The following is a 14,886-nucleotide window of genomic DNA, read 5'->3' on the forward strand; positions in this document are numbered from 1 at the left end:
TGTGAACAGTGCTTTGCTTCTGATTCTTTAACTTTAGGAGCATTTGGAATCCAGCAGTGTATTATTTATAACCTGACTTGTTAAATCCAGTTGATACAGTTGGTACAGCTTCTAGCACAATCTTGTACAAAAGCATCCAATATGTTGTTTTCCCTAATGAGTGAATATAGATGTACAGAGACTTCCTTACTGCCTTTTACTTTATTATTATGGACTCGTCTTGGCGTTGGATGGGAATTAATTTAATTCCATGTTGCTTGGTCATCAGTTATTGGTTTTACTAATTCAACAGGAGAACATTTTAACAGACCAGGAGTTTTATAGACAAAATTATCTAAAAAATATTTCTTTGTTTTCAAGTTTGGAAGTTAACAATCAGAGAAAAATTGATTGCTATGCTTTTTATGATAAATATTGTAAAAAGGCTTTTTCCTTTTTTAGATATTATTTGTATGGTTCACAAAAAGAGTGAATAAAAATGCTACCAGAAGTTGTTTTTTTGGGGGGAAAACACATTAAGTTGCATCCAGGGATCTATCTGGGAAACAGTTTGTTAAGTTGGTAAAAATATGGTTTTAGCAACATTTTAAACCCTTTTGATATCATTTTTCCTTTTCTCTTACCGTCATTCCCCACCAAACCAGTGAGTGGTCTCCTGCGATTTCCTGACCCTATCACATTAACCTTTAGTTATTGTATTTTAGGCTCTTTTGCTTTCTCTTCCACACTTTGGATATAACTAGGACTTTTTTTTTTTTTTTTTTTTTTTTTTCCGGTACGGGGGCCTCTCACTGTTGTGGCCTCTCCCGTTGTGGAGCACAGGCTCCGGACGCGCAGGCTCAGCGGCCATGGCTCACGGGCCCAGCCGTTCCGCGGCACGTGGGATCTTCCTGGACCGGTGCACGAACCTGCGTCCCCTGCATCGGCAGGCGGACTCTCAACCACTGCGCCACCAGGGAAGCCCATAACTAGGACTTTTTCAAGCAAACAAATATTTCACAGGGAAATCTCTTTTATCTTGGAAATGGCCTTATGACATTTCTATCAGAAAGACTTTTTCTTGGTAGAAAGTTTATGTTCCCTATCTTCTCCCATCCTCAAATCTCAGATCCCAGGATATTTATAGCTTCTAATGTGATTTTTCTGGCTTATACTTTTATTATTCTGTACATTAGGGTAGCTATTTATTTTTACTGCTGTTAAAAATGTTACTGAATAAAACATCCCAAAGATCTATAAATACTCTTACAGCAAGTGCTTTGTTAAAACTTTAGAATATTTCGTTTTGATGGTATTTATGCTTAGCCTCTTAGATTCACCATTTAGTACAATTTCTTAAAAAAATATTTCAAGCATTTATAGTTTCTGTGTTGGTAAAAGTTTTATGATACTGTTTTTTCTACAATAGTTAAAAAAATGTGATTTGAGTTTTCTTTATCATCAACTGTAGTTAGATAGGTTAAACATGAGAAAGCATCTTTCCCATTTATTTTATAAAGGTCACATCCCAGTACAATATATGAACATATACTTGACAATGAAAATCCTAGCTTAATGAATAAAAGATTTGTGAGACCTAGTTAAAGGCAATGAAAAATTTCCTCTTATTAACTGAATGATTGCAGCCTCTGTTTTAGTTTAATTTCTTGGCATTTTCTCCTAGATAGCCAGTTGATTATACAGTCATTTTTAAAAGATTTGATTAATTTTCTTAAAAAATGAAATGTGTTACAATAATAAGGAATATTTAAACTATAGCTTTATAGTGATGAAAGAAAGAACAAAAGTAAGTGACTCAAATTTCAAGATTCTTATGTTTTAAAATCATAATAGGTCAAAATGGTGACCGTTAAAAATCTGTAAATTTAAAAGTAGATGTGTTTCTGTGCTTTTATGAAGACTTTGATACAATTAGAATGTTGATAGAATAACACCAACAGAGGCCTACAGATCAGACTTGACTTTAAACTAAACACGTGTTAAGTGGCAGCCTTGATTTGATTTTATAGAACAGTCTCAATATAATAGTGAAGGTGACAATTCAGAAAAATCAATGTTCAGGATAACATGAAATTAAGTAAGGGCAGTAAGAAGAACTCTCTTTTTCAGTATTTAAAGGGTGCAGTTTCACAGGCCACATGTCGGTATGTTTCTCTTGAAAACATATTTTACCTATAAATATTTCCATTTTATGTTTTAAACTGTGAGGAAACAGGCTGTCCAGACATTGGAAAATCAGAGTTAGAGGCACTGCTCAGGAATACCAGAGCACTGACTTTTTTGTCCCGTTCCCTCCCCTACCTGCCCTCTGGAACTAGGTTATGGCCTTGTTCATGCTGAGTTTGGTCAAAAAAGCAGGAGAGCTGGTGGATTGTAAAATCCACCTAAATGGAACCACACAGATTGTTAGTGTACCAACTGTTCTGGTTGAATAGTGTAAATCTGTGTAAAGGGGGAAAGAAGAGAATTTGGTTCCTCAGCTCTAGTTGGATAATGCCTATGACAAAAGAACCACCGGAAACTTGGTGCCTGTTAGGGAACAAAGGGCCAAGGAAAATGGGCTCTGAGGTGTGCCTCTGTCCCAAATGCTCTGTGATGACTCCTGGCTCTTGTTAGAATTTGTATCCTAAGTTAAATAAATCAGACCCTGATGGTACAGGGGTGTGTGTGTATGTGTGTGTGCCTGTGTGTGTCTGTGTGTTTCCATGCACGCGTGCGTGTGTGCATGCACACATGTTCTTTCTCTGCCTATCTGTATCCACAAGAAATACTGCAGAAATAAAATATACGTTCAGAGGCATTTACATGCTAAAGACTTGAATCTTTTTGCCCTTAGTTTAAATGAGAAAATTCATTGGAGGCACATGAATTTATGAGTTGTTAGTATGAAAAAAAAATCAGTGATTCCTGGAAAATGCTGGCCATTAAACTCGTAGTTTGCAGAGTAAAGGAACCTGGAGGTTCTCAGACATTCCTAGGTTAACTGACAGTGATCAATCAAACATCTTACCCAGTGGTACCATCTTTAGTGATTTCAAGGTCAATTTTAGTTCTTTTTTTTTTTAATAGATAAAAGAGATTTTCTTTTTATATATGAAAATCCCTTGGTTGAATTTTTAAACTATGTGATACATTTGGTCATTTGGTATTTGAGGAAACTGTGAATACTCAAAGTCTAGCCACATGGTTGGACTCTCCAAGTAGCCTCATTATTAATATGTTTTACGTACCATCAGAGGCTCAGTGCGTGGTCTGGGCAGGCAAGAAAAGGTCTCTCGCAGGAAGGTGGTAATCTCCAGGAGAAGCTGGCATGCTGCCATCTTCAAGGCAAAGGGGCAGCCACATTTAGAGGGGTTCACAGTACCTATGGAATGAAAGAGTTCTTTTACAAGCAAACAAACCAATAAAAAATAGAGAGGCACAGTTTGATGGACATAGCTACACATGTGTAAAATCAAATTGCATATGAGAATGTTACCTATACATGTCCAAAATGAAACTGCAAATGAGGATGTTTCCTATACACGTTCAATTTACCTGGTCCCTTTAGAATAATCTATGCATTACAATACACCTCTCTTTTTCTCCATTTTGCAATTCTATAATGAATGCCTCAGTATTAAAATGTCAATCAATAAGAATTAAATTATTCTCCTCAAGGCATCATAGAGTAACAAAATGCAGCTCCACTAGACTGGAAAGCCTTTTAATTAAAACAGAAACAGAAAGCAGTCCTGCCAGATTTTCATATCGTTATTCAATCAGATTTAGACAAGGTACAGAGCCATGAACTAGATTTGGAACTACAAAAATCCTGTCAGCTCACTTTGTGAGAGACGTCTGTCTTGATGTTCTTAGAGCAGTGAAGTTGTTTCAGCTTTAGCCCAGATGTGTTTCTGTAGTATAAACTAGGATTACTTACTTGGTCACCTCTATTATACTGTTTATACAAGTTAGCCTGTCATATTACGGAACAGCTACACTAGAATACGCAAATATTCTCCTTTGCTTTGAAGAACACCAGTCTTTGAATAAGTAAAACATTGCATCCACCATAGACCAACAAATGGATTTTGCTCTAAAGGCAGATAATGGCCAAGGTGACACCAGAGACTTTTAAATCCTCAGGTATAGGTCTCAGATACACGACATCACAAATCATGGAGAAATATATTGATTACTTATCAGTGTTCAGAAAAGAAGACCAAAGTTATGCCTCTCATAAAAGAAACAAAATAGTTATCTATTTCCAATGACTCAACTTATCACCAAACATTATATCGTTACATATTAACCTTCCTAAAAATATCTCTAAAATACTTCCTGTGTATTTGGCTTTCTTAATTGAATATAATATATAATTCATGGTTTATATTGATAGTAGGTAGAATTATGGTCTTTCTGAAGATATCTGGCTACTTCTTCTCCATGAAAACCATTATATTTTCTACAGAGGTACTATGTGGCTGGGAACATTGCCTCTTACTAAGAATGAAAACAACAAACTCCTCTAGAATTTCCAGACTGATACTTACTTATAACATAATTATTTTTAAAATGCAAAATGAGCTATGTATTGACTTGAAAGTGGAACTAAAGCAGACATTCCAATCTTATATTCAGTGGAGGCCACATGACTCTAGAAATTGCCTAGATTGCAACTGTTTTTAAAAAATAATTGAACACTAGATATTTAGTATAAACTTCCAGATCTGTCCTTGCAATCCTGAGGATATCATTTAGATTCTTCTGGTCAGTCCTATAGACGATGAGCTTGGTTTTAGTCCAGGCTCTCTCATAACTATCATCTGAAATATTCTGTTATAATGAACGAGTATTGACTTATAAATAACCTCACCAAAAAACTTAATATACCATGCATATCATATTGGCCAATGATACTTATGTGGTCTCATGGAGATTTGAGATCATTTTGGCCTATGAAGATACATCCATCTAAGGTTGCTTTGGCTCTTCTCTGTTCTGAAGGACCCCTAGGAGATCCAGGGCAGTTTGGGGATATCTCCTGGCAGGCTTAAACTAGGTTCTGTGATTTCTGGATAATCTTCAAGTCCTCTTACAAATCAGACCCAATACTATGAGTCATTCTAGGATAGTCTAGACTCTTATGAACTTGAGGGAATCTTTGGGGCCAACTTCCATCATTACGCTAAAAGACTAATGTCAGAATTTGGTATTTTGTCAACAGCTAAGTCAAGAAGATTTCTCTGATTTGATATGGGCTGAGGAAGAGCAAAATGATGAAAAAATGCAAAAAAAAAATTACTGGTATGAAAGTGGAAAAGAAGACAATATGTTTTCTGTTATTATTATATAGTTCTGTCCAATGTTATATTCTAGCCATCCTTTTACATTTCATGCCTATAAGGATGAAGTAGGTTTGGCATCACTTAACTAAGGACAATCCATAAGACATCATCAGAGAGTCTGAACTTGAAACCACTAAGAAAGGTCAAAAGGTAGAGGCTTCAATGTCTTCATCAGATAACAATATTAATTCCAAAACTGTCCTGACATTTGATATTCCATAAAAGGCAGTGGTACACATACACACAAGCTTATATGGTATAGAACACACATATGCACAAAATGGTGCTGAGAAGGAGGTTCAGGAATCTCTTCGTCTCTATTCGTCTATGATGGGACTCAATTACACTTTTAATAAGTAAGTACAATACATCAAACATTCACAGTTCTAATAATCTGAATCTTAATATTTTAATTTCATGTTAAATATTATAATATACTCTGATTAAATATTTTAGCAATTTGAGAAGCTTTTCACGTTTAATTTTATTTGCTCCACAACTTTTTAACATTTATTTATTTACTTATTTATTTATTTTAACATCTTTATTGGAGTATAATTGCTTTACAATGGCGTGTTAGTTTCCACTTTATAACAAAGTGAATCAGCTATACATATACATATATCCCCATATCTCCTCCCTCTTGTGTCTGCCTCCCACCCTCCCTATCCCACACCTCTAGGTGGTCACAAAGCACCGAGCTGACCTCCCTTGTGCCATGAGGCTGCTTCCCACTAGCTATCTGTTTAACATTTGGTAGTGTATATATGTCCATGCCACTCTCTCATTTCATACCAGTTTACACTTCCCCCCACCCCGTGACCTCAAGGCCATTCTCTACGTCTGTGTATTTATTCCTATCCTGCCCCAGGTTCTTCAGAATATTTTTTTTTTTTTTAGATTCCATATATATGTGTTAACATATCGTATTTGTTTTTCTCTTTCTGACTTACTTCACTCTGTATGACAGACTCCAGGTCCATCCACCTCACTACAAATAACTCAATTTCGTTTCTTTTTATGGCCGAGTAATATTCCATTGTATATATGTGCCACATCTTCTTTATCCATTCATCTGTTGATGGACACTTAGGATGCTTCCATGTCCTGGTTATTGTAAATAGAGCTGCAATGAACACTGTCGTACATGACTCTTTTGGAATTATGGTTTTCTCAGGATATATGCCCCGTAGTGGCATTGCTGGGTCCTATGGTAGTTCTATTTTTAGTTTTTTAAGGAACCTCCATATTGTTCTCTATACTGGTTGTATCAATTTACATTCCCACCAACAGTGTAAGAGGGTTCCCTTTTCCCCACACCCTCTCCAGCATTTATTGTCCATAGATTTTTTGATGAGGCCATTCTGACTGGTGTAAGGTGATACCTCATTGTAGTTTTAGTTTGCTTTTCTCTAATGATTAGTGATGTTGAGCATCCTTTCATGTGTTTGCTGGCAATCTGTATATCTTCTTTGGAGAAATGTCTGTTTAGGTCTTCTGCCCATTTTTGGATACAGTTGTTTGTTTTTTGGATATAGAGCTGCATGAGCTGTTTCTAAATTTTGGAGATTAGTCCTTTGTCAGTTGCTTCATTTGCAAATATTTTCTCCCATTATGAGGGTTGTCTTTTCATCTTGTTTATGGTTTCCTTTGCTGTGCAAAAGCTTTTAAGTTTCATTAGGTCCCATTTGTTTATTTTTGTTTTTATTTCCATTTCTCTAGGAGGTGGGTCAAAAAGGATCTTGCTGTGATTTATGTCATAGAGTGTTCTGCCTAAATTTTCCTCTAAGAGTTTGACAGTGTCTGGCCTTACATTTAGGTCTTTCATCCATTTTGAGTTTACTTTTGTGTATGGTGTTACGGAGTATTCCAATTTCATTCTTTTAAATGTAGCTGTCCAGTTTTCCCAGCACCACTTATTGAAGAGGCTGTCCTTTCTCCACAGTATGTTCTGGCCTCCCTTGTCATAAATTAGATGACAATATGCGTGGGTTTATCTCTAGGCATTCTATCCTGTACCATTGATCTATATTTCTGTTTTTGTGCCAGTACCATACTGTCTTGATTACTGTAGCTTTGTGGTATAGTTTGAAGTCGGGGAGCCTGATTCTTCTAACTCCGTTTTTCTTTCTCAAGGTTGCTTTGGCTATTCGGGGTCTTTTGTGTTTCCATACGAATTGTAAAATTTTTTGTTCTAACTCTGTGAAGAATGCCATTGGTAGTTGGACAGGGATTGCCTTGAATCTGTAGATTGCTTTGGGTAGTATAATCATTTTCAAAATGTTGATTCTTCCAATCCAAGAACATGGTATATCTCTCCATCTGTTGGTATCATCTTTAATTTCTTTCATCAGTGTCTTATAGTTCTCTGCATACAGGTCTTTGGTCTCCTTAGGTAGGTTTATTCTTAGATATTTTATTCTATTAGTTGCAGTGGTAAATGGGAGTGTTTCCTTCATATCTGTTTCAGATTTTTCATCATTAGTGTACAGGAATGCAAAACATTTCTGTGCATTAATTTTGTTTGCTGCTAGTTTACCAAATTCCTTGATTAGTTCTAGAAGTTTTCTGTTGGCATCTTTAGGATTCTCTATGTATAGTATCATGTCATCTGCAAACAGTGACAGCTTTACTTCTTCTTTTCTGATTTGGATTCCTTTTATTTCTTCTTCTTCTCTGATTGCTGTGGCTAAAACTTCCAAAATGATGTTGAATAATAGTGGTGAGAGTGGACAACCTTGTCTTGTTCCTGATCTTACAGGAAATTGTTTCAGTTTTTCACCATTGAGAATGATGTTGACAGTGGGTTTGTTATTTATGGCCTTTATTATATTGAGTTAACTTTCCTCTATGCCTACTTTCTGGAGGGTTTTTATCATAAATGGGTGTTGAATTTTGTTGAAAGCTTTTTCTGCATCTATTGAGATGATCATCTGGTTTTTCTCCTTCAAGTTGTTAATATGGTTTATCACACTAATTGATTTGAGTATATTGAAGAATCCTTGCATTCCTGGGATAAAACCCACTTGATCATGGTCTATATCCTTTTAATGTGCTGTTGGATTCTGTTTGCTAGTATTTTGTTGAGGATTTTTGCATCTATGTTCATCAGAGATATTGGTCTGTAGTTTTATTTCTTTGTGACATCTTTGTCTGGTTTTGGTATCAGGGTGATGATGACCTCATTGAATGAGTTTGGGAGTGTTTCTCCCTTTGCTATATTTTGGAAGAGTTTGAGAAGAATAGGTGTTAGCTCTTCTCTAAATGTTTGACAGAATTCACCTGACAAGCCATCTGATCCTGGGCTTTTGTTTCTTGGAAGATTTTTAATCATAGTCTCAATTTCAGTGCTTGTGATTGGTCTGTTTTTATTTTCTATTTCTTCCTGGTTCAATCTCAGAAGGTTGTGCTTTTCTAAGAATTTGTCCATTTCTTCCAGGTTGTCCATTTTATTGGCATATCGTTGCTTGTAGTAATCTCTCATGATCCTTTGTATTTCTGCAGTGTCAGTTGTTACTTCTCCTTTTTCATTTCTAATTCTGTATGAATTTGAGTCTTTTCCCTTTTTTCTTGATGAATCTGGCTAATGGTTTATCAATTTTGTTTATCTTCTCAAAGAACCAGTTTTCAGTTTTATTGATCTTTGCTATCATTTCCTTCATTTATTTCTGATCTGATCTTTATGATTTCTTTCCTTCTAACTTTGGGGTTTTTTTGCTCTTCTTTCTCTAATTGCTTAAGTGTAAGGTTAGGTTGTTTATTTGAGATGTTTTCTGTTTCTTGAAGTAGGACTGTATTACTATAAACCTCCCTCTTAGAACTGCTTTTGCTGCATCCCATAGGCTTTGGGTCATCATGTTTTCATTGTCGTTTGCTTCTACGTATTTTTTGATTTCCTCTTTGATTTCTTCAGTGATCTCTTCATTAGTAAGTAGTGTATTGTTTAGCCCCCATGTGTTTGTATTTATTACAGATTTTTTCCTGTAATTGACATCTAGTCTCACAGTGTTGTGGTCGGAAAAGATATGTGATACGATTTCAGTTTTCTTATATTTACCAAGGCTTGCTTTGTGATCCAAGATATGATCTATCCTGGAGAATGTTCCATAAGTACTTGAGAAGAAAGTGTATTCTGTTGTTTTTGGATGGAATGTCCTATAAATATCAATTAAGTCCATCTTGTTTAATGTATCATTTAAAGCTTGTTTTTCCTTATTTATTTTCATTTTGGATGATCCGTCCATTGGTGAAAATGGGGTGTTCAAGTCCCCTAATATGATTATGTTACTGTCAGTTTCCCCTTTTGATGGCTGTTAGCATTTGCCTTATGTACTGAGGTGCTCATATTTTGGGTGCATAAGTATTTACAATTGTTATATCTTCTTCTTGGATTGATCCCTTGATCATTATGTAGTGTCCTCCTTTGTCTTTTGTAATAGTCTTTATTTTAAAGTCTATTTTGTCTCATATGAGAATTGCTCCTCCAGCTTTCTTTTGATTTCCAGTTGCATGGAATACCTTTTTCCATCCTCTCACTTTCAGTCTGTACGTGTCCCTAGGTCTGAAGTGGGTCTCTTGTAGACAGCATATATACAGGTCTTGTTTTTGTATCCATTCAGCCAGTCTGAATCTTTTGGTTGGAGAATTTAATCCATTCACATTTAAGGTAGTTATCAATGTGTATGTTCCTATTACAATTTTCTTAATTATTTTGCATTTCTTATTGTAGGTCTTTTCCTTCTCTTGTGTTTCCAGCCTAGAAAAGTTCCTTTAGCATTTGTTGTAAAGCTGGTTTGGTGGTGCTACATTCTCTTAGCTTTTCTTGTCTGTAAAGGTTTTAATTTCTCTGTCGTAACTGAATGAGATCCTTGCTGGGTAGAGTAATCTTGGCTGTAGGTTTTTTCCTTTCATCACATTAAATATGTCCTGCCACTCCCTTCTGGCTTGCAGAGTTTCTGCTGAAAGATCAGCTGTTAACCTTATGGGGATTCCCTTGTATGTTATTTGTTGTTTTTCCCTTGCTGCTTTTAATGTTTTCTTTGTATTTAATTTTTGATAGTTTGATTAATATGTGTTTTGGCATGTTTCTCCTTGGATTTATCCTGTATGGGACTCTCTGCACTTCCTGGACTTGAGTGACTATTTTCTTTCCCATATTGTGGAAGTTTTCAACTATAATCTCTTCAAATATTTTCTCAGTCCCTTTCTGTTTCTCTTCTTCTGCGACCTCTATAATTCGAATGTTGTTGCATTTAATGTTGTCCCAGAGGTCTCTGAGACTCTCTTCAATTCTTTTCATTCTTTTATCTTTATTCTGCTCTGCAGTAGTTATTTCCACTATTTTATCTTCCAGTTCACTTATCCATTCTTCTGCTTCAGTTATTCTGCTATTGATTCCTTCTAGAGAATTTTTAATTCATTTATTGTGTTGTTCATCATTGTTTGTTTGCTCTTTAGCTCTTCTAGTTCCTTGTTAAACGTTTCTTGTATTTTCTCCATTCTATTTCCAAGATTCTGGATCATCTTTACTATCATTATTCTGAATTCTTTTTCAGGTAGACTGTCTATTTCCTCTTCTTTTTTTTGGTCTGGTGTGTTTTTACCTTGCTCCTTCATCTGCTATGTGTTTCTCTGTCTTCTCATTTTGCCTAACTTACTGTGTTTGGGTTCTCCTTTTCACAGGCTGCAGGTTCATATTTCCCGTTATTTTTGGTGTCTGCCCCCATTGCCTAAGGTTGCTTCACTGTGTTGTGTAGGCTTCCTGGTGGAGGGGCTAGGGCCTCTGTTTTGTTGGATGAGGCTGCATCTTGTCTTTCTGGTGGGCAGGTCTGTGTCCAGTGGTTTGTTTTGGGGTGTCTGAGACCTTATTATGATTTAAGGCAGACTCTCTGCTAATGGGTGGGGTTGTGTTCCTGTCTTGCTAGTTGTTTGGCATATGGGGTCCAGCACCATAGCTTGCTGGTTGTTGAGTGGAGTTGGGTCTTCGCATTTAGATGGAGATCTCTGGGAGAACTTTCACTGTTTGATATTATGCGGAGCCGGGAGGTCTCTTGTGGACCAATGTCCTGAACTTTATTCAGGTATTTCAGAGTTGCAGCGTACATCAAGTTGATTGTGGAGATTTAATTCACTGCTCCTGAGGCTGCACAGAGAAATTTCCCTTTCTCTTCTTTGTTCGCACAGCTCCTGGGGTTCAGCTTTGGATTTGACCCTGCCTCTGCGTGTAGCTCGCCTGAGGGCAACTGTTCTTCGCTCAGACAGGACCGGGTTAATGTACCAGCTGATTATGGGGCTCTGGCTCACTCAGGCAAGGGGGAGGGAGGGGTATGGAATGCAGGGTGAGCCTGCAGTGGCAGAGGCTGATATGACATTGCAACAGCCTGAGGCACACCGTATGTTCTCCCAGGGAAGTTGTCCCTGTATCACAGGACCCTGGCAGGGGTGGGCTGTACAGGCTCCCAGGAGGGGAGATGTGGATAGTGACCTATGCTTGCACACAGGCTTCTTGGTGGCTGCAGCAGCAGCGTTAGTGTTTCATGCCTGTCTCTGTGGTCCACGCTGATAGCCACGGTTCACGCCCGTCTCTGGAGCTCATTTAGGCGGTGCTCTGAATCCCCTCTCCTCGCGCACCCCAAAACAATGGTGTCTTGTTTCTTAGGCAGTTCCAGACTTTTCCCCAGACTCCCTCCCGGCTAGCCGTGGCGCACTAGCCCCCTTCAGACAGCCAACCCCAGTCCTCTCCCTCGGATCTGGCCTCCAAAACCCAAGCCTCAGCTCCCAGCTCCCACCCATACCAGCGGGTGAGCAGACAAGCCTCTCAGGCTGGTGAGTGCTGGTCGGCACTGATCCTCTGTGGAGGAATCTCTCTCCTTTGCCCTCTGCACCCCTGTTGCTGCACTCTCCTCTGTGGGTCTGAAGCTTCCCCCCCCCCGCCCACCCCTACCTCCACCAGTGAAGGGGCTTCCTAGTGTGTGGAAACTTTTCCTCCTTCACAGATCCCTCCCAGAGGGGCAGGTCCCATCCCTATTCTTTTGTCTCTCTTTTTTCTTTTTTCTTCTGCCCTACCCAGGTATGTGGGGAGTTTCTTGCCTTTTGGGAGGTATGAGGTCTTCTGCCAGCGTTCAGTAAGTGTTCTATAGGAGTTGCTCCACATGTAGATGTATTTCTGATGTATTTGTGGGGAGGAAGGTGATCTCCACGTCTTACTCCTCTGCCACCTTGAAGGTCTCCCTCAGGTCTAACCCTTTTTTAAAACTCCAAGAGCAGTAATAAAATACAAACCCTGACCAGCCCTCTTCTGGGGCAGCACAACTATGTTTTCTCAAGTAGGCCTAAAACTGATCTTCGTATTTACAATATTAAGAGTCAGAGACTTCAAAGCAGTGAGTTTTCCATATTGCCAACTCTTTGCCCCTGTCTATAGTCTTCTCCTTCTGGTTCCTGCTCTCTCTTTGTGTGGCTTTATGCACATGCTCACATCCATGCAGAGGGAATAGGGGAGAAGGTGCAGTGGGAGACATGGGAAGGTGGTAAGAATGTGAAAGAGGAAAGAGAAATATTACGTGCTCCTAAAGCAGAGGTTCTTACAAGCAGGGGTTCTTGTAGTAAAGGGAGTCTCCTTACTGTCATCTAAAAAGTCTTCCTCATCATCCTCCTTTCTCAGTCTCCTCTTGGTCTCCTCATCATAAATGAGACCCAGCAGGTTGGCTGGGCTCTCACTTTCCCCATGGCACAGCTCATTCAACCGGACGCCAATTGCCTACCATGAAGAGAAGAAGAATGAAACAGCATGAGATACATCAGACTGTAAAATAGGCTCTCACATGACAGAGGTCACCAGCAACCGATCAATGGGAATGATTTTCAGCATAAGCCTCCTCTGTCTGCCACAGTGTTGTTACCACCATGTTTCATTTCCCAATGTGGGAACCCAGAGAGGGAAGGCACTGATGCTATCTCTAAGGTCACTGTGTCTAAAGACTTTTAGGAAATGGAATGGCATTTTTTATTCTCATACAAAACATTTTCTGAAAATATTTCTATTTCCTCAAAGGTCATCTATTTTATAGGTTTCACATAAGGGAGTATGCGGTTGATTTTGTTGTTGTTGTTTGTCAGGTTTTTTTGTTTGTTTTGTTTTGCAGTTGTTTCTAATGAAGGAGTTTGCTGCAGTAAAAAATAAGAAGTCACAGTTCTTCAGACTGTTTCTGATTATGCTATTTTATGATAAAGGCACTATCCTGCTAATGAGCTTGGAGATTGGCATGAATTCTGGAACTGCAATTTTATTTGTATCTGTCATCATATGTGCAATCAATGACTTTCTTATAGACTTTGTTCCCCCCTCCATGATACACTATGAATGAGAAAGAAATATTATTCTTTTGATAGTGTACCCAACATCAACATTAGAAATATGATTTTTAGTAAGTCAGCACATGGGCAATACTGGCTCTTACAAGGTATTCATAAAACCAGTACTTACTATCTGTTCTTCTGAATCATCATGTACTATTGTCTGATTTACCAAAAGGAATTTTCCAAATGAAAAGACAAAATATGCTACCTCTATCTAATTCCTTTTACATTCCAATGACAAATTGTATGCAACAAAAGAGGAGATGCATGCTTAAGAAAGAGAGTCAAAAAGCTAAAATGAACACTGAACATAGAATTTGACAGTTTGGTTACTCTGTGCATTAATACGAACAAAATTCCAGCTACTTTTCTTTTTTCTTCCCATATTATCCTTTTCAAATATTTAGAAAAGTTACTACATTCTGGGCATGCAAGAGATTAGATTCACTACTGGAAACTGACAAAGATATGTCCAGAACACTTTAAATAAAAACACAAGTTGTTTGAACGTCTTGGCTATCTGAAAACAAAGGGGTCTGCTTAAACTCTGGAATTAAGTGGGGAGTAACAAAAAGGAGAAAGAAAGCAGTGTAGAAAAATATCACAGCATCCTAAAATTTTAGCTCCTAACCTGAGAAGTTTTAAGCAAACAAAACAAAACGTAAAAGCAAAAACCACCACCTCAACAAAAAGCCTTGTCCTGATGCTACTCTTTTGGAAATCCTCTCTAAGGAAGGAGATGTGGAATTATGAGTCTGGAGTGGAGCCAGCAGATTTAATAATGAGATTCACAGGGGAAAAAAAAATCTACATCGATCCTCCCAGGATGCTGAAACCAAGCAATTTAAGTTAAACCCACAGTTCATAAAGCTTAAAAGGTTGCTCAAAAAATGAACTTGTCTGGGATAATACTAAATACCTAAATAATAATTTAGAGCTCTCTGTCTCTTCTAAGACCAGAAAAGTGCCTTGGGAACATGTTTATTCCTTTTTCATTCATCAAATATTTATTAGGTGAGGTAATTTGTTACGTATTAAGTAAAAATAAAGTTGAATAAATTGTTATAGTACATCAGTATCTTTGTTTAATGTGCCCTAGTAGATTATAAACCTTCATAAAGAAGGATCATTGTTTGGCACTTAGGAAAGTTAGGTTGAAAGACTTGCTCTAGGTTGCTCAGCAACCTTGAACTTGGAG

The 14,886-nt window shown here is 37.8% G+C and overlaps 1 protein-coding gene across 11 annotated transcripts in view; it reads right to left on the reverse strand.

Moving 5' to 3' along the window:
* The window catches only part of UNC80 (unc-80 homolog, NALCN channel complex subunit), a 242,910-nt gene that overhangs the window by 120,294 nt on the left and 107,730 nt on the right, over positions 1-14,886 (reverse strand). For 6 of the 11 annotated variants that reach the window (XM_067740742.1, XM_067740738.1, XM_067740737.1 and 3 more), the window contains exons 24-25: positions 12,918-13,089; positions 3,231-3,364 (exon numbers count right to left, since the gene is read on the reverse strand). In XM_067740742.1, coding sequence (XP_067596843.1) covers positions 3,231-3,364; positions 12,918-13,089 — 306 coding nt within the window. The remainder of the gene's footprint in view (positions 1-3,230; positions 3,365-12,917; positions 13,090-14,886) is intronic. The other 5 variants (XM_067740745.1, XM_067740741.1, XM_067740746.1 and 2 more) reach the window with 1 other exon arrangement.

Source organism: Pseudorca crassidens, chromosome 6, assembly GCF_039906515.1.
Source record: "Pseudorca crassidens isolate mPseCra1 chromosome 6, mPseCra1.hap1, whole genome shotgun sequence".
NCBI lineage: Eukaryota > Metazoa > Chordata > Mammalia > Artiodactyla > Delphinidae > Pseudorca > Pseudorca crassidens.